The 24,815-nt window shown below is 47.7% G+C and overlaps 1 protein-coding gene across 2 annotated transcripts in view; it reads left to right on the top strand.

Annotated features, from left to right (window-relative positions):
* The window catches only part of igsf3 (immunoglobulin superfamily, member 3), a 57,961-nt gene that overhangs the window by 8,372 nt on the left and 24,774 nt on the right, over positions 1-24,815 (top strand). Inside the window, exons 1-2 of one of the 2 annotated variants that reach the window (XM_078090375.1) lie at positions 1,429-2,821; positions 7,297-7,677. In XM_078090375.1, coding sequence (XP_077946501.1) covers positions 2,665-2,821; positions 7,297-7,677 — 538 coding nt within the window. In that variant the 5' untranslated portion in view covers positions 1,429-2,664. Of the gene's footprint in view, positions 1-1,428; positions 2,822-7,296; positions 7,678-24,815 lie in introns of those variants that run through there. The other variant, XM_040202437.2, reaches the window with a different exon arrangement.

The raw sequence follows: 24,815 nt of genomic DNA, 5'->3' as shown, positions 1-24,815 counted from the left end.
CAGCCGCGTAATCAGTCCCCCCATAAAGTAAATGAAAGTAATCATGTTTACCTTCCTTCACCTTCATGTTGAGGGACAGAGATTAAGCTACACGGCGTTTGATAACCAGTAGCTTCACCAGATGAGAAGGTCTTGCGTCGCGAAAGATTTGTTGTTGTAAATTGCTTCCAGAATGTTCTTTCAAAGGTTCGGAGGAATCCCTGCGTGCTGATTACCTGTTTTCAAACGGTCACTCGGCATGAAACGCTACTCCAACGCCAACGCTGTTTTCGTGGTCAAACAGGAAGGCGAAGCAGCTGAGCGTGTGGGAGGGAGGATGAAGAGGCAGCTGTTCAACATAGAATAGAATTAATATCGGCTCCTTGTTGTTGAGACCATCGACAAATGCTGCCAGCAGCGGAAAACAGATGGGGAGAAAAAAAATAAAAATCCCAATCCGCACACGTGGAAAAGACCCGTTTCCCTACGCGTGCTTGTAAGAGTCTATGAATTGGCCTTAAATCCCCCCTTTGCCTCTATCCTGTTCTCACCAGCTGTTATGAGCAACAGTGCAGGTGGGGTCATGACTGTTGTAGCCCAGGGGGGCATAAATTAGGACGAGTTGGGGGGGGGCGCATGAACTAGGCGGGACACACCGCAGGAGGCCAAGTTAAGAGCTGTAGACGTTGGGGGTCCTGCAAATCGAGATCTAAGACAAAGTTGACATGGACTCGACTGGTGTTACATGGACTTTGCATCCTACCGCTGAGCCACGGAAGACCCCAAACGGTCACAGAAGAATGAATGACTCTATCGGGGATAGAAGGATGGCAGGCGGTTAGCGTGGCTGCGCCTTGTAGGACCTGAAATGGAGAAAAAACTGCTTGGTCCGCTCCGTCCAAAGTCAGCCAAACGGTTTCTGACAAACCGAGGAGGATACGTTTCTCCTACGCAGACGCTAGACGACTTCTTCTTCTGCGAGGACCACCAGCTGTTGGCTGGAGCTTCATATTCAGCATACTAACCGAGTCGATTTCTCAAAACATCAAGTTTATGTAAAAAACAAATCTGTCCTGGTTTAGAAAGAATTAGCAGGCAGAAGAAGTATTAAAGACACGGCTTCTGCATTCTCGCAACCGTAAGAATAGTGGCAGGGAGCATAACTGTGTGCCACATTCACGTCGCTTTTTCTTATTATTTATTCCTTCTCTGCCTTCTGATCGTGTTTCCTGCTTTTACAAGCTTCTGAAAAGTATGAAATGAAAGCCCTGTGAGGCAAATTTTTTATTCTGAGCTACACAAAATAAATTGAATTGACATTGATTTGGAATGATGGGGCGTCCTCCTCAACGCTGAAACGGCTGCGGCACTCTGCTGGGTAAACCTTCCACTCCCCGTAACCGCTTTCATCTGGTAATCCCGGCGTGTGCGCCGCTGACACCAGGCGCCAGCCTGTTCTTAAGGCCTACAACCATCAGCAATCACGACGCACCGCAGATCCGCACTCAGGGCGCTCTTGATCGCGGCTGCGTTGACGCGATGGGCAGTTGCAGTAACCGTTTGTCAGCTGCTCCAGCGGCCCGCCAGCCAGTCTGGCCCCCAAACCCAAGTAGGAACACTTGTTCTCTCTTTCTGGCCGTTTGCATCCGCGTCGGCACACTCGCACACATGTGTGTCATTCCCGTCTCCCGAAGCCGAATGGCATCCAACAGCTTGGACGTTTTTTTTTTTTCTTCCGCTCAACACTAAAGAATCATTTAGCTTTTGGCAGCAGACTCATGCGGGCGGCATCGTTCGTAAAGCCCTGTGTGAAGGGGGGGGGAATTGTTGAAATCTTTTGGGAAAACTGGCAAAAGGCCCGCGGGATGTCGACGGCGGCGCCTGCCCTCTGATCCCTGCACTACGCCAAACAAGCAGCGGGAAAAAGGCTGGCGAGAAAGAGAGGCCCGTTGTAATATTTAACACCGCCTGCAGCGTATTATTGTTTAAAGATCCCCAAAATCTGGAGGGAGGGCAGCGTGGGGATCCCCACCGCCCCATTACATGGTTTGCATTAGGACGACATGTGCAGTGCGTGAGCAAGGACAACGTGCGCTTACGTTGCATCAGCAGGGGCTCAAAGTCTTTTATGTCACATTCTGGATGACGACGGCGAGGAGAGAGAAATGAAAGGAACTGCAATTATAATCTTGCATGGTGCAATATAATGAAAAAATTCAGGTTCCCCTTGTTGCATGATTTCAGGCGCGATTCGTATTGTCCGTTTCCCGTGCAGGGATAAAATTTCCCCTTTCTGCTGCTTTCATCTTCCTCCCTCCAGTTTCCCCTCGTCTTCGAATCTCTCGGTCTCCCTCGCACTCGTGCTCTCCCTGGTAATGATGCTAAGAGGGTCAAATGCTTTCGGGGGCCTGGAGGGAGGAAAATGCTGAGTGATTTTAGAGAATGGTTAACCAGGGCTGAGAAGTGCTCAGCCAGGCACGCTCTTGCGTTATTCATCTTTGTGCCGCGTTGAGTTCTCTTTGTCACACGCGTGTCCGCGCTGTGCACGTCAGTGGTAAGCTTGTATCTTCACTGCGTTCTGCGCGTTTGTGGCGTGTTCAGCACCCTGGAGGCGGCTGTCGTTTTCTCTTTAGCTTTCCTCACACGATTCGATCCTTTCCTTTGCTCGTACCTCCCCGTCTAAGGATGTTCATAAGATGTCAGATCTGTGGGATGAGTCTGAACCTCCTTGGGGAGAAAGGACATCTACCGAGCAAGTTCATAATTATTTCATATTTCACCGGCTGGAGTCTTCAACTTTCCCCCAAAGTTTTGAGGAGGAAGCCGACTCGCAAAAAGGAAGGTGGGTTTTAAGCTAAAATGTTATAAATATTTTGTCTTTAACGTTTCATATTAATTAACAAGTGAAGTAGTGTTTATTCAGATGTGATGGAAATTGGCCAGGCGACATAAGCAAACAACCCCACAACTGGCGTCATATTCTAATTAAACTCCATGGAAATGAGTTAATTACCGTTTTTTAAAGAATTTGCCGTGCACACTGCAAACCAGTGAGAGGAAGGCAGACGGAAAAACAAATACAGAAATCTCTCAAGCAAAATAACCACAATTTTCATCAACAAAAAAAACATGTTACCAATGCTCTTCTTAAGAGACACTTCTCGACTATAACACCAAGCAGAGCACAGCAGTGTGTGGGGATTTATAATGTCCATGCATACACTGCTGTGTGTGTTCATTCCCACAAAATTATTGGCCAAACATCATGCATTTTGTTTTACTCTTTTAATCACTTAAATCATATGCATGTGGAATAACTCTTTCACTCAGTGTGTCTGTCTTCTCCCCTGCATGCATGCACTTCATTATTTCTGTTAGTATTGATGCTTACGGTGTGAATACCTTGTCGAGGCCCCTTAGCTGGCAGGTAATGCCTCTTTTGTGTGTGTCCACACATACACAAATGTTTTAAGTACACAGCATAATGAGTCCATGTCATAGACGGCTTAAATCTCTCCAAATAGCACATCCTCACACCGCCTTCGGTGTCCTCTTTATTACTTTCACCCTGAAGGGCTTTTTTTTTTCTCCTACACCTCTCTTGGTGTATAATTATCATGTGTCGTAGAGGAGCGATGGTGTGAGGAGGCATCCTTGGTAGTGGACTCCCGCCGTTTCCATTGAGAATAAGACACTGGCCACAAATGATTGGATTAGTATTTAACCCCTCTTCCACTTAGCATAATCCTCTTTGCAGCTTTCAGAGTGTGTGTGTGTGTGTGTGTTTGCTGTGAGTCACTTGCTCCCATTGCTCTGAATGGTCCAGCCGACAAACAGCAAGGTCAGTTAGAGAAGTTGTCAGCGGTCATCCTCCATCACCCGACGTGGTGGCGGATGTTTCCACCGTCCACTCAACAAACTGCGTGGGAAGCGACTGGCAGCAAAAGATGAGCGATAAGAAGATTGAAGCCATGTGCGGGGAGGGAAGGAGGAGGAGGAGGAGGAGGAGGAGGGGGAGACAGGTGGAAGGACATCCACCCAATGCAGAGACGTAAGATCAGTGTTAATAATAGAAAATCCGAGGCCTTTTTAGGGAGACTGGGCGACGCGGCCGGAGGTGCAGCGGTGGGGGGGGAGTCGGGGGCAACGGGATTATTGGGGAATATATGACGATCAGTTGAAGTCGCCAAAGACCGGCAGTGTGCAGGGTTTGGTGCGTCGTTGTCAGCCTTTCTAAATAGCCCGCAGAGCGATGAGCACTTTGAAGTTTCACAGAGCTGCTTAAATCCTGTCTGAAAAGATGCGGAGAACAGCGAGTCACAAAGAAGAGACAGGGGATATATATATATATATATATATATATATATATATATATATATATATAATATATATATATGAGAGAGAGAAGGGCCAGGAAGAAGGGAAGGATTGATGATGGGTGAAGCATGTAGGAAGCGAGTGAGGGTAATCAGAGGTAAGTACGGGAGGCTTGTTTCAAGAGGATGACAGCAGACATGTAGAGGAAAAGCTCCTTGTGCACCAACACACTGAGTGGTGCTTTTTCTTTTTTCTTTTTTTTTTTAATATGAGTAACACATTTCCAGCAGTTCTGGATGAGTAACTGCAACATGAGAAGCGGTGAGGCAGCGGTAGCCTGACCTGATCCGAGCGGGATGTGGGTAGACCGGGCGCCGCCCGATTAGCACACCGACATCCCATAAAAAAAAATAAAAAACAGGGAACCAAAGTCTGAGTCAGAAGAGACGGCCGCCTCTTACCTAATGCGTTGCATAAAATGCTCAGCCGGCTTCAGTCGGCGTACTTCACCACAGACTTTCTGTCAATCGCAGTTTTTCATATCCAGAGTACTTGGTGTTGTGGAAGGATTTCCTAACAGATATGTATATATATATAACTTCCTAGTGCCAGCAGCTGAATGTTTTATGATTATGGCTTCTCTTTTTACAAGACAAAACGTTTATGTCAATGTATTTATCATGTTTGTGTTAAGAATCAGTAGATGTTTTATATTATGACTGCATGAATACTAGTAATAGGTACAGAATTATTAAAGCGCGCATTAGGAGCTGCACACAGCGTCTCCATAGTAACTCTTAGGGTTTCCTGATATTGCAGTGAACCTAATCCCAGTGAGCCATTTTTTACAAGATTTTGGGATCGATCTGGTTCCACTTTGTAGTCTAGTTGTGATGACGAATAACGTTTCGGCGGCTTCGGGCTGAACGCAGGAAAACCTTCGGTGCAAAGAGCGAAAGGGGCGTCGCGCATCGCCTGAAGTCCAACCTGGGAACCCGACGATGAAGCTTTTTGTTTGTTTTGAAATGAGTTCAAGCCTCGTTCGCTCCAACTCCGGTCTCACGTCTGAACTTGCTGTTTTGGACCGTTAACAATGATCCCGACCTGCGGGTCCGCCGGCTCACCTGGTCTCTGACAACCGCATTAACTCCACTCGACATCGTCATTACGATCCACTGAACCAGCAGGATATTTCCCTGCCGTAGCTCGGACGCAGCTGATTAGCAGATAACCACATTAAGACCAGGTTGACATGTGGTTATTTTACATTTGAGGCATTTATGAGTCGGGTTCTGTGATTTATAGCCTGTTTTTCTGGGGCTCCTTCGGGAGAAGTCCAGCCATAAGGAGATAACTTTAATGAGTTTTCACTTTGTGATGCTGCTGGGACAGAAATTTAAATCCAATTGAGGCCACACACCGGGACATCACATATTTGTAAAAATTCTAACAGCTTATGAGGGGAATGAATAAAAAAAGCAATTAACAAACAAAAGACCTGAAGCGCCCAGCGTAGGAAGGGAAACGAGACCTTTTGATCCACGGACGCACAAAAGAGCCATGCGAGCTCGTGAGAAGACCCACAAATACGTGGGAGTGATTTGACTTACAGTATTAAGCATGAATGATGGGGGGGGCGTAGTGGAAGTGTGAGAATAAGTCAAAAAGCTGTTCTGGTGAATCATTGATTAAGTTTTGTACCGACAGACACCATCTAAGACTTTCTCTCTCGCACACACACACACACACACACACACACCAGCACAGCTGCAATCCCCAGTTTCTTGTGCAGACAGGAAACTGCGTACTTGTCGCTCTCTCTGGATTTGGGGGTGTATGTGTAAGTGCTCTGTTGTCTCCGGCCCCGATGAGAGGGATGTTTGTAGTTGTTCCCTGAATAGTGAATGTTTGTGTGTGTGTGTGTGTGTGTGTGTCAAGGCAAGGGGTTCTACCTAAATATAGGCTACAAAGCAACATAGAGAAAAGTAGTAATCAGTCTTGTTGAGGGGTTTAACTGGTAAGTCGGTTCTCAGTGTGTGGCCCGTGGTTCTCTCCGCTCATCGATTGTTCTGTTTACAACAACTCATTGAGATAGCAGAGCTCACGTGCATTTATCCTCCTGTGATTGTGCGCTAAGTTTTTTTGTGCCGCCTTCTGGCAGTACCGCGTTAATGTATATGTTATTGAACTGCAGCTGCTGGCCTTCATGGGGTTTTCTGGCAAAGGAAATGTTCCATCACTCGTATAACTCCAGACTGAATTCAGAACACACACAAGTTTTTATTATTGTAAACAAGCATTTTTGATTTTGACCTGTTAAAGAATAGTCATAGTTGATGCTCGACCCACCTTTTCTTTCCTGATGATTTCAAACATTTTTTAGCATTTTTGCACTTACATTTCTGGTCACAGCTGCCACACATACAGATATAATGTCATCTTTAATTATTTGTTATCATGTTTGCATCAAAAAAATTGTGTTTTATTATTCGCTTCAAAAGTCCCTACCCTCTAGTGTGACACGTTTACACGTGCAGCTTGTGTTTTAGCGGCTGGCGCTGACCTCTCCGCCAACTCCCAGGTGCCCCCCCCCCCCTCTCACCTCCAGCGTGATATCATATCGCTGCGGTGTTGTCGTGTGCTTGAGGGTTTAACGGGGCCGTGCGTAGTGGCAGTGAGCGTGACCGGACAACAGCTGTTACAAAGAGTTCTTGTGAGTGTTTTCGAGTGGTTAGCCGTGTTAAAAAAACAACGTGTTCTTTTCTGCGCCGGGTGTGTTCGTGCACACCTTATGACCCCAGGAAGCACTCCGCACACTGCTCGGCAGCACATGTCCTGCTATTTCTGTATTTCCTGGGAGATGTGAAGGTGCATAAACTCTGATAATGCTAAATATTTAAACCGCAGCTTTTGTAACCCACGTTCTCTCTCTGCTCCTTCCCGGCCCTCACCCCCCCCCTCTCCCTTCTTTCTCCCCCTCTCCATCGCTCCCGTCTGCAGCCGGTGTTGCCGTGGCTCAGAGAGTCGTGACCGTCCAAAGCGGGCCGCTGGTACGGACCGAGGGTTCCCACGTGACCATCTTGTGCAACGTGACGGGCTACAAAGAAGGGATGGAGCAGAACTTTGAGTGGTCCATGTACCTGCCCTCGGCGCTGGACCGGGAGATCCGCATCGTGAGCACCAATCAGGCGAACTACGCCTACGCCTTGTACGCGCACCGGGTCAACACTAAAGAGATCTACGTGGAGAGGCTGGGCGGCGACTCGGCCGTTCTCCACATCACCAAAGTGCAGGCGCAGGACCAGGGTCTGTTCGAGTGTTACACGCCCAACACGGACGGCCAATACCTGGGGTCCTACAGCGCGCGCACCAACCTCACCGGTGAGTCACGCCACAAAGACCGACAGGTTGCCTGTGACCGCTGAAGCCTGCTCATCTGGTGACACGACACATACGGCTGTTGGTGTTAATGTCGCGGTTATATTTGATCAAGGTGTTGAACCTGAAGGCAACGCGAGTGAAAGGTTGCTTTATAGATTAATTAGAGGCGTATTCACTGATTCGAATGCTGCAACACCTTTCAAAACGCAGACGTTATTCAAAGTGCTAATTTGGATGTGACCCGTAGAGTTTTAGCGGTGTTAATATATTGGTTTGCATATTCAACTTGTTGACTCCGAGTTTCCGGCTGCCTTTTAAGTACACGCCAGGTTGAACGTTGCACGTGGTGGTAAAAACTAAACACGGAAGCTCGATTCTATTTGCCGAGAGAAAACGCGAACAAGCAGCGATTCTATTTTAGAACATCATGCCGCCCCAGTTTTGAGGCGTGTGACTTTGTTTGCTCCAAAGTGCTCGACATGCATCTATTTAGGTGTATGAAAGGAGGAAAGAAAAGTATCAAAAGGACATCCTCCAGAAGAATGCACATAGCAGCAAACGGCTATTCTGTATGGAGAGATCTAGTGGAACGACTCCAACTGAGGACGAGGTCACTCACCCTGTGAGTCATCGTCCGAGCTCCTCCTCGCCTAGTTGACCACGCCGGCCTTGTTTTATGGAATGTTTGTACACGTAAGCTTCACTCACAGGGTGACTCATTTGCTAATGTAGTAATGCCACCGCTGATTCGCTTTTTACCACTTTTTAAGTAAAAAAAAACCCTCGCCTTTGGTTATCTTGGTATGCTGTGCCTTAATGTTACACATTCAGAAAAAATGTACAATAACATATTCAGCTTGGAGCCTTTGGGGTCCATGAAAGTCTGTGTGGTGTCAAGTGAAATGCGGCGTATCATTAGAATTGTGTCGGTACACGTAAAGCCGAGTTGCACAATTAAGAATCAATATCTAGAACCCGTCAGACAACTAGCTGTGATATGTGCACTTTTTGTAAGCAGTGTCCTGAAGTGTTTTCCAGTTTAACACAAAGAGCCACCGGTTTTGTTTTGCCCGGTGAAAGAAGTTCTATCTCTTTCATCTCTCACTCAAACACACTCACACAAGCTCGCATACCTCCGTCCCACACCTACTGGGTTCTGGCCTCGCCCCGGAGCCGTTCCAGTAACGCGTCCGGTGTGTTGGCGGGATGTGTGACTGTTTCATCGGCATTAGTTCTCCCTCCCTCCCACTTTCTCCCAGAGACCTACATGGATGCACCCAGGAGGCTCGCGGTGCTGAAGACTCCGCTGTCACACATAGATAGAAACTGCATTCCCTTCATAGCTTCAATGCCTTTTCTGACAATCACCTTTCTCTCAGGGGGTCAAAGTGCAAACCAAGTGTGCTTGGTGGGTAGCAATTCAAATGATTTGCTCCCTATTGCACTCAGTGAGGGTCCCTGCAAGCAGAGCAATACCAAGGTTGTAAAACTTTCCTTTAGGTCTGCTCCGGGTCAGGCTGGTCAAGTTGCTTTACGCTAGATTTTATCTGCTGCTTTCATTGAACACGTGTTGTTTTCAAGGCCTCTGGCGCTGCATTTTCTCGCCGAGCAGCATGATCTGAATGTGGGGCGGGGCTCAGGCGCAGGGCCCCAAGTAAAACACTGCAGATAGCGCGCAGTATTTATAGAAATGCATGTGAGCGGAGGTGTTGAGGGAGCTGTTATCTGAGCATTTCTCTGTCTCTAACCACTCAGCCCAGGTTCTTATAGTCAGGAGCAGGCGGCGGGGGTCTTTCCCCCCCGCTTTTCTGTCTGTGAAACCCCCAGCAGCTGCACGCCCTCCTATGGATCTCGCTGGGCAAACAATGATACCTTGTCCTTCCTCCCCCCCTTCTGCCGCTCTCCTCTTCCATTCTGTCATCTGTACGTCCGTCCCCATTTATCAACCCCCCCGGACCCTTTCTCCCATTTGCTCTTGCTCCGTTGTACAGAAGAAAACCTTTGCTGATGCAGCCTTTGAAAATATGTGCTTCAAGGGGGGATGTCAAAGGACAAGCACAAGCAGGGGGAGTATTGTTGGGGACACATGGCAGGAAGGATATTGGATAGAAGGGCAGCCAGAAGAGTGTGTGTGTGTGTGTGTGTGTGTGTGTGTGTGTGTGTGTGTGTGTGTGTGTGTGTGTGTGTGTGTGTGTGTGTGTGAGATGGTGGGTGGTCAGGTTAATTGTAGGCATAGAAGGCCACACAATAATCTGTCCTGAGTGCCACATGAAGTCTTACTCACAAGGATGGGTTTCTTTCAAATGGCAAAGGAGGATTATTATTGTGGAACTTCTCAGCAGAGAAGGAGGCACCGGAACAACGTTCCCCTTGATACTCACTACTATTATACTGACGCTGTGTTTTCACGTGTTGCATCGTCTGTCAAATGGAATCAGGCGACTCTACAGTGGATGTGATTGGTCGCCTGCCAACATAAGTGTGCATCTTTGTCATACTGAATTTGGATAAATCAAGTGAAAATGTAAAGTGCCAATGTTGCCTGCAATAGTCCGAGCACAAATACTGGTTTATGTCCAATAATCAAAGAGTCGCAGAGATGCAGCAACATCATTATTCCCCAGCGCAGAAAAGGTTCGACTTGACATTTCTGCTGTGATTTTCCCCAAAAGATATCGAACGGTTTGAAGGCAGCTAATAAGGATCCATGTAATTAATGTTGGCCCACGTACTTGAGTCGCCCATAACCAATATTTTTAGATACAGAATAAATTTGCGTGTAATGGGACATCTGGTAGTAACAAAACCCTTTGGGAGTCATCACCCGACTCTACGTTTCTCCTCAGCGCTAAAGCAATTCATCACGTATTTCAGGTCATGGTCTCACAGCTCACAGCTGAGCCGTTTCGGTGCAGCCTCACTGGTCTCATCAACCTCTTTCTCAGCAGCTGCAGGCAGCGTGCTCGGCACCAAGCAGCAGGCAGACCGACAAAGTTGGTGACTAGCTCGGCAACACAGTGGAGCATTCAAGCGCCAGATATTTATAACGTGTTTGGGAGTAAAACATCTAGTCTGTGCCGCCCCACCTTGACATGCTATTTCAGCCTCGGGCGTAGTTTCATGTCAGTGTCACTGTACATGCTGAAGGATTTCCTTCTTCCAAAAAAAATACTAAAATGACTGAGCCGAGCATTTATGTGTGCGTTTCTGTTTAGCGTGTTTTGACTTCCTCCTACACATCAGATTGCAGAATAAAAGGACAGCAGCCTGACACGGCCATGATGGCTGTCCTTATCCTACGCACCAGCCTGCGCGCGAGCGCGGCCAACAGCCAGCGGAACAGCCAGCCAGCCCTCGCCGGGGCCGAGCATCACGCCGCTCTCGCTCGTGAAGCTCACATGTACCCTCACTGTCCCAGAAAGCACCACAGGAGTCAGCGGGCTGGCAGATGTACGGATCGCCGCCTCGGCGTTTGGCAGCAGGCCTCCATTCCTGTAGTAACACAGTAATGATGGAGCCGGAGAACAAAAGCGTTTCTTTCTGTTAACCACCGTCACTGGACAAGAAAAAAAGAACACCGTTGTTCATCTTCACATGTGTGACACCGGGGGAAAAGAAAAGTTTTGAAGACAAGACGAGGAGGAGGAGGAGGAGATGGATGGCGCGGAAAGGCAGGGATGAGGAAATTGAAAAAGAGAGGAATGGGGACTGAAGTGTTGGAAATGGGTAGCGGGGCGACGCTGAACGGAGTGTGTGTGTGAGACCAATAAATGATGAGCTCTTCCTCTCGACTGCAATGTGATTGGTTACACCTCCCCGAGGCATTACCCACAATACAACCGGCGCAATGGGGTTGCGTCTTAAATAGTGTCTGCCTGATGTGACTCCTAAGGTTAATGCACTTACAAACGGCCGTGCAAGTTATAAATGCAATTAGCCAGCACAAATTGAAGAGACTGAGGAAGAAAGAGACAGAAGGAGCAGACTGGAGATCTGTCGGGATTTAAATTGAGGAAGAAGGAAACCCTTTTGGCCAATCGCTTTGAGAACAAACAGCGGCATTCCTTTAGTCCCTGTTCCTCATTACATTCATAGCGTTCATTTTAGTGGAGTTTGCTCAAGGTCAAAAAGCACTTTTGACTGAATGTGGGGTACAGAACAGGAGTTTTTGAATGTTTCAGCATAGTTGAGCCTGTGCACTGCCAAACCTAAATACCGAGGAAGAAGGGCTGAATCATGCTGAGATCAGCGTTATTTTGTGCCTGTGTGTGTCTGTCGGATTTGTGTGCCCCATCACCCCCCCTCGCCTTCTTTTTTTTTTTCCTTCCCACACGGGAGTTTCACTCCTCTCCCTCGCTTCATTAGATGGACCCAATGCGGCGATGTCGTCTCACATTCCATCTGTCACACGGGTTTGACGCCGGGACCCTCGTCTTCTCTCTGTCTGTCATCGGCTGAACCCTCCTCGCTCAATCGATCCAGCGCTCCGCAGCCAATCCGCTGCGGCCCCCGACGCCTCGGCCGCCAGCTGCCGTTGGTCATGCAGGTGTATGCGTTTGTACAATACAGCTGTTTGTTGAGCTTCGTCACAGGAGAAAAGCCCCGGGGTGAAATAAAGCACGCAGCCTCTGAACCAGCGTTTGAATAAAGCCAGAGGAAGGAGGACGACTCACAGGGGGGGAAGCATTGTGTGGTCAAAGACAAGATTTGGTCCGATTTACTGGAGGAGCGATGCAGAGTAAACGGATGGACCAGGGAAGTTGTGTATCTGCGTCCGTTGGCATTGATTGGAAGCAGAGGCCTGTGTGTGACTCCCCCTCGTCTCTCCTCGCAGAGACTCTCCAGCTGTCTCGGCTCTCCGGCCCTCGCCATCACCGCTCTGTTTCATTTACTATTACCTTCCCAGCTCTGCTCTTTTTTTTTGTGTGTGTGCGCATGTGTGTGCACGCACGTTACTGGCCTTAAGCCGCGGACCGAGCAGGACTCCAAATGGAAAGAGATTGTATCTCTGTCTGGCTTGCCATTTCCTAGCACATCTCATCTACTTCAGCGACCAGAGCCTCCTGCTCAATGACATTACCGCGGCGAGGACCCACCATGCGCACACACACACACACACACGCACGTCTGCACGTGCAGAATCACAGTCACACAGTGAAGCAAGCTGTCAGTCAGGCGAATACAGAATAATTGAGTCGGAGCGAGGCTCTCACCAGAAGGCCCCCTTTTCTACTGAACAGCACTGAAAGTCGGCTCTGAAAGCCGAGCGGATCACTTCAGACGTCGGCTGAATAGAAGCGGCTGTGAGGTGAATGAAACGCGATGACGAGCGGGGCCAAGCCGACACCTTGATGCGCCGCGGTCCTGCAGGGAGAGACGCGCTGTGCTGTAAGGAAACCCGTGGTGTGTTCAAGGCCTCGATGTGTGGGTGGAACCAAAGCAAACGTATTCCAGGTTTGAATTGTTCACACTAATGCTAACAAGGCCTCACGAAGATTTTAGGCAGTTTTAATAAATATTTATGGGGAAAGCCGGGTGAATGAGGCTGGATAGGCGGCCGCTGTAGACGCTTTACACACACACACACACACACACACACACACCACCAAGGCTAATATCATCAACAACAGCAAGTGACAACTACAGACTCACACGGGCTCCTGTGTGTCGCTGTGGCAAACTGTCCCAATTCAGTGACAGCAAGCATAATAAAAAACAACTCACTGAAAATAAGATCAGTCTGCCAAAAAAAGAATGGACCTCTGATGTTGAAACATAAAATATATCCACTGCTCTTCAGGTTGTGGAAGGTTTTCTAAACTGCCCCCCCCCCTCTCCCTCGCTCCCAAGCTTTGCACACGGCTCTTGTGCAAAGAGCCTACAGACACACGTGTTGGTGGTTTCCCTTTTGATGGATGGTTGTCACTTATCCACCCGCCCACGCTACCTGAGCTAGGCTAATGATAAATACGTATATATGTGTGTGTGTGTGTGTGTGTGTGTGTGGGGGGGGGGGAATGTATGTGTTTATTAACATAATGGGCTAAAGACTTTTAGCCCATTATACAAACGTTGATTTCTTTAGCTTAGCTAAGCGTTAACCCTCGGGGGCCCCTGCTGCCTCCTCTTTGTGAGATTAACAGAACACGGCCACAGTTTGAATATGAATTCAGCATGAATATGGATGCGAACGGATGCGCTTCTAACGAGTGTTTGTGCCCATGTCGTTAAATCGCGTGCTGGAACGGAGCGGAGCTTTCCGTGTAATGGCCTGCAGGACTCATGCGGTTGTGAAGTGTGGTCCAGGACACTCGGGCGGCCACATGGTTTGATGTCGGCGGCTTCCTTGAAGTCTTATCTGAGGACAAGGGGGACTGAAGCTTTTTTTCCTCATTCAAACTATACAATGGAGAACACTTTTTTGACACGGACGCAACTACACACACACATCAGAATCCATTTACACACATTCAAATCTACAAGAAGACGCACTGATCTCGTTCCTCCACCGAGTTATTTAAAAATATATGGAGCCGTTACAAACGCTGCCTTGCACACATAAGCACGCTCTGTCAAGGCCGTGGAGACGAGTGCTGTTTGTGTTGTTCGAGGCGAACAGGCAGGTGTTTTAGTTTTGCGTTGTTTTTGCAAAATAGACTAGTGGTTGGCGCTGGTGTAGCTGTTTGTGCAACGCAGCTGGCCACGGTCACGAGCACATGAGCAGCACTCCAGTTATTGGCCTGCACGCTGATTTGTTGCATAGTTGCACCGGTTATTGAACCCTATCAAGAGGCAGCTTATGAGGCAGCAGGTACAATGTTCAATATCCATCGGGTGGTAATCAAACGGCAACACATGACAAAAACGCTGCAGTAAATGTCCGTATTACTTCTTTACAGCCTCTTTTGATGAAGGTGGGACATTTTAACGCCTTTTTTTTGGAGGGACTTTCTTTGTTTACGATGCAGAGGTCCGTTATTTAGTGCAACCATACTTTTCCATGTAAGATCCATTGCGGAGTAAATCCCAAGAGAAGCCGCCCCCTCCCCGTCCTGTTCTTGACATGTGCCTGTCAGCTGGGGCCGTTGATACCGGTTTAAATATTCGCACCGCGCCCACGTCGTTAATCACAGCCTCATTATTTGCAATGGAAAGCAGAGGTTTAGTTAAAACATCTAATGGATTAGAGTGCGGGCCGCAGGGCCGGCCGCGGGGGTTCTTTTCCAGCGCTGGTGTTGCGCTGAAAAGTTAAAGTGGAGACGCTTCGGAGCTTAAACTCATTTTGGTGAAGCGGCAACAAGGCGAGCTGACGGGCCTCGCGCTTCGTCTCAGGGACACGCCGCGATCCAAAATCTGTGGTCCGGAATTCAACGCTGCGCTCGCACGAATATCAGACAAGCCTTAGCGGGGACTTTGAACTTCAGTTGTGGGGTAGAAAGCAGACATATGTTTGCCACCTGTGCCCCGGTGCCAGGGGGTCCACCCTGGGACGTGGGTGCAATGATGGTGTGTGTGTGTGTGTGTGTCAGCTGGGGGTGCAGTTGGCATATGCCTAATTGCCCTCCGGGCTGGCAGCTCAGACAGACAGTTGCTTCCTTATCTGCTGCCCGGCTGGACGGGTGGCGGGCGATTGAGTGCTGCCCACCTCGCTTAGCTACAGTCGATTGTTTGGATTACCGTCACACGCACACCTGCTAACACTGCGCACCTCTGGCCAGCTTCCACACTCTGCGCCACTCGGCAATGTCCCCTCACGAAGTGGTACTCTAGAGCTCGTCGCTTTGAGCTCATGCATAATACAAAGGGCTGTTTTATATCACTGAGTTCCCTGGACTCATTTTGCCGTTTGCTCTTTTTTTTTTTTTAGTTGTGGAGAAGCCAAGGGGAACTAGCAAGAGGACGAGGCTTTGTGTGCTGATTAAAACACAGTGAAATGTTTTGTAAGGTTTTCTTGGAGACGCACACACACGCACGCACACGGGGCTGGTCAGATGGCTGGGGCCGTTACTGGTGCCGTCCTCAGGGAAGTCTTTAATTGGTCACCATGCTTCGCCATCTGGGGCCGTGGCGACGGATGGAGGGATGAAGGGAGACGGTGGGAGCTCCTGTTATACAGACAAATAAGGGGGAGGGACAGTAAGTGCAGCACAGAGCTGAAGCTTATTACTTTCAATACTTGCACCTCCGGTATTATTAGAAGCATAATACACGTTGACGTGTGTGTGTGTGTGTGTGTGTATAGAGAGAGAGTGATGGTGCATTTGTGTGCTTGAGCAGTAGGTAGACGGGTCATTGCATGTTTGTTTGTGTGTGTTAATGCTGATGTTGGCAGTCTGAGCCAAACCTGCACATGTGCTAACAACCTCCAGGACAGGAGCGATGGAGAAGACAAACCGACACACTCGGGGGTGGCATCTGGATGTATTTCTCTCTTTACGGGTATTTGCTGTAATTTAAGTTATTTTGGGGGGGGGACGAGCAGACGGAGGATGTGAAACCCCGACGCCGAGAAGAGGAATGTAGCAGAGCGGGTGGGGGGCGGGGTGGATGGAATATTTCACGTGTTTAGGCACGATGGGCAAATCTTTGATGCTGTAAAGGATTTCGGTGAGCGATAGCTTTGCGCACAGCTCTCCTCAAATGCTCTTAGGAAGATTTGTCTTTCATACTCCCACCTCTCTTCAGACTTTCCCTCCTCTCACGCTTTGCCTTTTTATAATCTCTCGCTTACTCTCCATCTTCCCAACGCACTCACTCAGGCTCATTTCCTGGCTGGGCCTCACTGAGAGGTGGTGCGCGCGTGTTCGCGCGCCCGCCTGGGTTCGCGTGCGTCTCAGTTGAGTGTTAAATCGTCCTCTTCCACCTTCCGCGTAAACAGCGCCTCGTATTTAAAAGCCTCTTCTCACCACGGGTGCGTTTCTTATCGCAGCGTTCCTCCTTTTTGACCGCGCGTACTCCTGCTGCAACGACGCAGCGCTTCACTCGCCGGGTCCATCTGTCTTTCCTTTGCTTCTCCCGCTTCCGCTTCTTGTTGTTGCTGATGCTTTATTTATCATTTTGAAAGCATTAGTCTTCTAAACCATGCATTTCGCAGCTCGGCGCATAACGAAATCCCATCCGACGCCGCGGTACAATATTTTCATTTTTCATTAACCCGGCGTGTGTTCTTCCACAAACGTTCTGTCAATAAGCAGGAGCCGCTCTGGGGACTGCGCGTGACGAGCCAGTGCAGCCGAGTCTGGAGGAAATGTCTGTGAGCAGAGGACCTCGGTCACTTGCGGGTACCCTACTTCTGTGAGCGTGTCAGAGAGCAGCTGTCCCCTCAAGCCGGACTAGCTGAGAGTGTTTGAGAGAGGGAGAGATTTTCTCTCTGTGATGTGGCTCTCGTTCTAACTTTGGGTATAATGAGCTGTAATCGCCACAGGGGCCCAGCGCGACGCCGCTTTCCCTTTCGTACACGCGGGGCAGACGTTGCTCCCTTTACCAGTTGTATTCTCCCCCCCCCCTCAGATAGCAAAACTAAATCTACGCTGCAACGGGGTCATTGTTTGACTGACAGGTGGAATACAAGCCGGATTGAGAGGGATTGTCACTCGATAAAACATGCAAGTCGCTGTACAAAGACACGGGGAGGACAGGCTGCAGGGGGGAGGCTGAGAAAAGTGGAGTAAGTGATAATTGGATGCTGACAAGCTACCTTTTATTAAGGAGAACATGAACATAATGTGGTAGAGAGGTGTAGAGGGAGGGAGGGAGGCGTAGATTGAGGAGGAAAATGGCACAGAGGCTAAAGGAGACGGGGAAGGATGCTTCAAGAGTACTCTATTTAATCAAGAGTCCTTTTCCTTCCTTCCTTCCTTCCTTATAGTGCAGGACACACACACTCGGACTGATGTTCCATTAGCAGGGGGCCTCACCGCCACTAACGGAAAATCTCATAACGCCGTCTGTAGGATCTCTCATATCCTCTCAGCCCCGAATCCATTCCCTTATTTCTGTTTTGTCTCTTCTCACATTTCCAGAAGACTGGACGTGCGGCGTTCGGATCTGACCACGCGGAAGCCTCTTTAATCAAATGGGAAAGTGTGAAAAATTCAACTGCTAGCGCCTCATTTTAAAAAGCAAATAATGGACACATTTGTTTTAATGTTGTTGTTTTGAATAAAGGGGTTTATGCTTTGGTGTTATGAGATTCAGAATCATCCTCGACCTTTGGCCTTTTCTGCAGGATTGATATTCATATTATAAACACTGGATAGCTGCATTCATCGGCACAGAGAACACAACGTTATGGGAAAAACCTGACCAGCATTTAATAAAAACTCATTGCAATGACAACAAATTCTACAATTGTTGATGACCAAATAATGTATCTAATCTGCTGTTTAAGGTTAATTATGCACTCGCAAAGAAGTCCCATGTTTTTATTTACATTGATGGATATGACTTGTTAATGAAACATTTACTTGTCATTCCGAACAGCAATGTGAAAATTGCCAGTGGCATTTATGCCTCTACGACTGAAACATTAGCTGTGTCAAAGTCAAATATGTGACAGCATCTGGCTCAAAATAATTCCAAGTGAGTACACACCACTCTCTGCATGCAGACTAATGAATGTGCTGTTTTCCTCATTAAGCGCGAGGCGTACAGAGGCATTATCAGCACGACGCCTCCCATCGAAAAGGTTCCTCCGATTACATTTAACTAATTGATAATTACAGTTTTTTTAAAATAAAAATAAATCTACTTTTCCCAATATTTATTTATTCCCAATATCCTCAATGGATGGAAATCATATTAAGTAAAATCCCTAATCCCTAATTGGCAGTTGGTTTAACCCCCTCCTGTCCAAGCCGAGCTCAGCAGCTATCGGCAGCCTGTGCAGCGGGGGAGTTGGTGGGGGGGGGGGGTCTCTCCATGTGACGCAGGAGTGATGCGCTGCATTTAAAGAGTTTGGAAAGCTGAATTGAATCAAGACCTAGTCAATAGTGGCTGGAGCACACGAGCGTTTGAGGGAATGGAAACTCCAGGGTACTTGGTTCTGTACATTGCTGATAAAAATAAGGTGCGAAAAACACAAAAAACAGACCTAACTAAACTCACAGGAGGAAGTCGTGTTAACAAACAACGTTTTGTCATCACAACCTAATCAGCGCCCCCGTTTTCCCCACTGGGTCCGTACAATGCGCCGCTGTCTTCATGCCTGCCTTGCATGAATATGCAAAAGCGCAGAAAGCGGCAGATGTGAGGAGTGGTGCGTGTATCTGAGGCTCTGTAAGGTGCCAGGCGCCGATCATATCTCTGTGTTCTATTATGGATGGACCCCCTGCTGCGGACCTAGAAGCCACACCGCAGCGCTCCGCTCGCTCCTTTTCTTCTCCGTTAAAGAGGACTCCCTCTCGTCTCCTCCGGGGCTCCAAGGCACCATCCTTCCCCCCCCTTTTTCTAGTTTTTACTCCGTGTCCTTTCCTGATTATCAGTTGAGCCTTTTGGGGATGGTTTGTAGACCTCGGCTCATCAGAGTTCGCGTTACTGGTTGCTCGTGGTTGTTTCGAATGAAGACCTGCTTGATTCCCCAGTCTCGTGAGGAAAGTGCTTGCTTTGTGTTATTCGGGGTGCGTGTTCGTGCATGAATTTAGGGCATCAAAGCAAGAATGACAAGTACACTCACCAGATATCGGCTACAGAAAGAGAATTTTTGCATTTCCTGCATAAGAATCACGACAAATGTGGGAAGCGGGTTGTTGCATGAAGTAAAAGAGTGCTGTATTTTTTTTTGCTTTTTTCTTCTTTTGTCTTCGTCCTCACCTTGTTCTTCTCCCTCCTACTTCACCCTCCTCTCTCCCAATTTCCCAGTTGAACCTCTTCATGCCTTATTCTGACTCATCAAAAGCTCCTCGTAGAGAAGAACAAAGGAGAGGAGGATGTGAATGGCAGGATAATGGATCATAAGTATGAGGAAGACGGATGTGGGCACAGCTCCTCTGTTTGTCTCTTGTCCTATTGCTTCCTGACCCCGTGCGCCCGCATGTGTCCAGGGCCGCGGTGAGGCTGGACTGGGTGAAGTGGAGCTGAAGATCTCTGTTTTCCCCTCAGCACCTCTCAGTTTCACAGAGTAATTAACAATAATTAGCCTTCTGGCTTTGCCGAATGCTCATTTGCGTGGGAGCACAAGCACAAACGCAGCTATTTATGGCCGCAGCACTGAAAAGCAGTAATCGTGTCAGCTGTGATTGACCATCTGCATTGATGGGCAAAAGCATTGGGAATGTCATATGATACAGGGCCAAGAGTATGCGGCTGCCTCTTCTGTAAACTCGCTTGTTGATCATTTTTTTTCTTGCTTTCGATTTGTCCTCTCAGTTGAACTTATTCGATGGTATTTCATACAGTTTCATACAAAATGTGTGGTAAAACTCGATAATGCCCTTCGACTGGAAAGTTGTCAGAATGGCAACTATTTGCTCTTTGGTCACAACAATCTCAAGGTTAAACGGTAGAAATGAGCCACACGTGTTAAAGAGTTGCCCACTAGGAGTCCGTCAGCCTGCACGCACGTGACGGCTCGATGCAGCGTGCGGGAGTGTTGAAGGAAACCTGGATGACTCTTAGCTCTTTGTGCAGAGATACGTCTTTTTCCCTTTTACACCAGTATCTGGACTCTCTATTGCTTTTGTTAAGGAATTATTTGCAAGTTTTTCAAAATCTTTTTGATTGGCTTCCCATCGGAACAAAGGGTGTTATGGCACGATTTCAACGCTGTGGAGTGGGACGCGTACGAAAGATAACCCACATTATTGGCCGTGTTGTGGGATCATCATTTTAAAGGCCTCACTCAAACTGTAACATACTTACTGTATGTTACAGTTTGCCTGCAGGCACACGCAATTTAAATATATGTCAGAGGAAAGCTCCGTTGTTACACACCTTTGACATTGACTCTTTCATTCTGATTGGCCTGCAGCCAGTGCCAAATATTTGACATTTCCAACTGAGGCTAAGCCACCACCAGACTCTCAGCAAAATATACAACACTGCCAGAAACGTGCTGCCCATTTTTTGTGAATTTGCATTTAACACTTATACTTTCAAATAGGCTCACAGGCGTATACGTGCTCAAACACAATAAAAAGCCATCTGTGTGGGTGCCTGCATGTGCTGGGCAGGTGCTGCTTCTCGCCAGAACGTTTACGGCGGTGGGAACGTCCAGAGGGTAAGTGTGAACCCCCCCTGTTCCTCCTGTAATCATCTTCCCCCACGACTATAACTGGGAGAGCGCAACGTGTCGGCTGGTTGGATCTGCTGGTTTTAAAAAAAGAAAAAGAAAAGAAAAAAAAAACCTATTATTGTTGTTTGACAGCCGCGGCTCCACAAACACACCCAGCCGTTTGATTTCCTGTGGTTCCTCCTTTATGTGAGGAAAATCTTTTTGCTTCCGCAACTTGGATAATCAAGCACACTTTAGAGATTTTTAAAAGGTTTTTGTGCACGCATAAATCATCATCTCCCCCCTCCTCCCCATGTCGTCTTAGCAAAATCTCCCCCCCCCTCTGTTTTTTTGTGTCCTCGTGTTCCCCACACATGTGTGGCTGGACTTAAAAGTCCAGCCCGAAGGATGAGAACCGCCGAGAAGATCGCAAATGGCGGGAGATGAAAGCATAAATTGCAGATGAGGTAGAGCAAGAAGAGCGCAGGGTTAAAGCTTTATAAAGGATTGACAGCTTGTGTGTCGCTCAGGAAAAAAGCGCAGTAACACTAGCGTGTTTTCTCCACCTCCATCTGGAAATGCAAAAGATTACCTGATTTATCGGTGAGGAGCACTTTAACCGCTCTGCTTCTAAGACGCTTGTCTCTGCGAGCGTGATGCAAAGCGGGGAAAATTACTCCATCTTCTGCAGTCTTTAATTGAAATGTATTTATGTATATTATGGTAATTACAAACTGGCTCATTGAGTTAAATTGTACACGTTTCCAGTTTTTTTTTCTTGAATTGGTGGAAAAGGCGCTGAAGAGGCATTACCATCATCCTCGACAGACTTTGTTTGGCAGTTCTGCCTCTGGGAGTGAAATGAAGTTCATTCATTGAAATCCCCAAATATATTTATGATGTATAGAATGTGCTCTCATAGTTATTTGAATTCCCAAGTGTTTACTCTTATATTATGGTAATACGAGCTGGGAAGATTTTGCTTCTGCACACACAGCTTTTGGCTTTGCAAAGTGGCTGCAGATTTGCTTCACACCAAAGAAGCCGAAATGATGTGTGTGTGTGTGTGTGTGTGTGTGTGTGTGTGTGTGTGTGTGTGTGTGTGTGTGTGTGTGTGTGTGTGTGTGTGTGTGTGTGTGTGTGTGTGTGTGTTTCCATTAATCACGCCGTAGGGTACACAATCAGGAGAACGATGGTGACCGACCCTCCACAGCAACTATTTATTGCAGCAGGATGGTGTTTTGTGTGAGAGTGGCTCAAACTAATCAACGGGGCCCATCCGTATCGTGATGAAGAAATATGTTACCAAGGGCAACGGCATGGCTCGTTGCGGGGTTTGTAACCGTTTCATCACCGATCATGAGGTCTCGGCCACACTTGCTGCAACGGGAGAAGGTTTTGGTCTTTCGGTAGGATTTGTTCATCAGGGTTTGGTTCTACGGTTTGGTTGAAATTGGTTTACGGCCAAGAGAGAATAAGTCGAGACACTGTCCCCAAGTGTGTTTGTGTGTTTGCCAGAGAATGCCATCTCATCCTGATCTTAATCCTTCCCAGATTGAGGTCAGTGGGGCTATTGGAGGATCTCCGTGTGTTTACAACCTCCGGCCTGACCCTCTGAAATGCGGAGATTGGCTGGCGCTTTCTCACTGGTTCTGTATGGAGACACATCTGTATGCAGGGGACTGATTGTATTGAGACAAGGTGAAAGTTTTTATTATATTCACGAGAAGCTTGCCGAGGGACACGAAGAATCGGCTGGTTGTTGTTTAAACCGTACCACAGGTTTGGGACGTGGGCGTGGGGGGGGTGTAGATAGGGCCGTGTGGGAGGGTTGCCATGGCGATGGCAGGTTGTAGCGTAGGTGTGTTGTTGTGGTAACAGTGTGTCTACGCGAGGCTGCCGTTCTCTCTGTTGGCTGGAGCGGACTTGGCAAACACGGGGTCCTCGAGGAGCAGAATCTGGCTCTAGTATGCTTAGTTATTGAAAAAGATCCTTTTGTTTTAACCTGCTTTCATACACCGAACACACAATGTTACAAGAGAACTATTTGCTCATCAACACAGGGCTCGTGATATGGTTAGAATAATTAATTAGGATTGTATTCTCATAAAAAAAGGTTGTCATGCAATATAATGTCTCGACTGCAAATGGCAGCAACGCGTCGCAAAACTCACTTCATTCAAACTTCAGAAATGGCGGCCGACGTATGAAGCCAATGGGCTCGAAGTCGTCACACAAGACGCGTCTCGCAATTTGGCCCAAAAACGAAATAAAACCCACTAAGTCGTCTGCCGCTTACCAGTGTTTGGGTTTCAGAGAGGTACAGCTGTGTGTGTGTGTGTGTGTGTGTGTGTGTGTGTGTGTGTGTGTGTGTGTGTGTGTGTGTGTGTGTGTGTGTGTGTGTGTGTGTGTGTGTGTGTGTGTGTGTGATGTGTAAGCGGTGGGGGGGGGGCGGTCGGGGCAGAACCCCCGCTGTTTCCCTCGGGCCGGTTAAGAAAACTCAGTCAGCAGGCAGACGATGGCAGTAAAATGGTGTTTTGGAGAAAAGTCACTGAAACCGTGAAAGGTCCTTCAGCCTGCAGCGGTTACTGCCCCCCCTATTTATTGATGATAAATTATTATTATTAATTTATTTAAGCAATAAGGTATGAGAGGCAGTAATCTATACATTATTGACGATCCAGTACTGCCTCGAGTACATTATTGCTTTTTTATATACGGTTGCCAGCCACCTTATAAATGGTAAACGTTGTGTATTGTATTTCAGTAGTCTAGAGAAAATAGTCCCTGCATGCATGGCTGTTGCTATGCAAACAACAAACCGCATTGGGAACACCGCGTTTGTTAGCCTCGCATCAAGGGTCCGTTGATGACTTGTTAGGAGACGACGTTTATTTGTGCGTCGTCTGAAAACATCCCTGCAAGATCTCATTCATTCGCATTGCTCATGACGTCCACCTGAGTTCTCCTCTTTGGCAAACCACTCATCAAAAGTCATTCTCATCCAAGGTATCAAAGTTCAAACCTATTCGGTAAAGACAATACGTCACAAAACGGTCGCGCAAAATTCTGAGTGCGCACTGATATGGAACGCTGAGCTCAATGCAAAGAGGTGCACAGTGCATTATGGCTCAATACAGTACACCACATGACTTCCTCTCAACCAATCAATATGCTTGATTTCATCTACCCGTATTGCAACATGCAGGTGGCTGCAGCAGAATGTGAGAAACGGAGGCGCCCACCCGCGGATGCACGCACATATCCAGACCGACTGCATGATTCTCACATTTTAAAATCCTCACTTCACTAACCAGTCCTGTTTTATTGCTCGGAAACCTTTTATTTGCAAAACAATAACTCGACATCATATCGGTAGAAATATGATTACACTGAATACGAGGTACCAATAATGTGGAGGGATTATCACACCACTGTTGCCAACATTAGCAGGGTCTGATTGCGCAGCCCGAACCAGTAGGGCTCTATTTATAAACACTAATACAGGCCTACGACTCCCACGCAAGTCATTTCATCATACAGTCAGCAAACCAATATATCAGCGCAATAGTTTTATTGCTGCCCTTGACTACCATTCGCCTCCCTCGCCGCGAGACAGTTTATCTCTCAAGGTAATGAACAAGGGTGTATTCAGTCAGAAAGTGTTGGTATATTCGAGATTGCTTCCCGCTTTTGCTTTAAAGTGTTTATTCGCGCCTGGACTGCCTGTACGTACCCCGCGATGCAACATCTCATTAGAGAGACACTTTGTCTGACCCACCTGATTTCACACGTTTTCCTTTCCTGCCACTTATGCATTAAGGTTGTTTATTTCTTTGAATGTCTTCTTATCCTCCAACAACCAGATGTCAAGCCGAGCTCCTCTCCGCCTCCTCCATCTTTTCTCTGATCTCTGGTTTCATCGGAG

Source organism: Gasterosteus aculeatus, chromosome 16 (assembly GCF_964276395.1).
Source record: "Gasterosteus aculeatus chromosome 16, fGasAcu3.hap1.1, whole genome shotgun sequence".
NCBI lineage: Eukaryota > Metazoa > Chordata > Actinopteri > Perciformes > Gasterosteidae > Gasterosteus > Gasterosteus aculeatus.
This window is presented reverse-complemented; position numbering and strand designations above follow the sequence as displayed.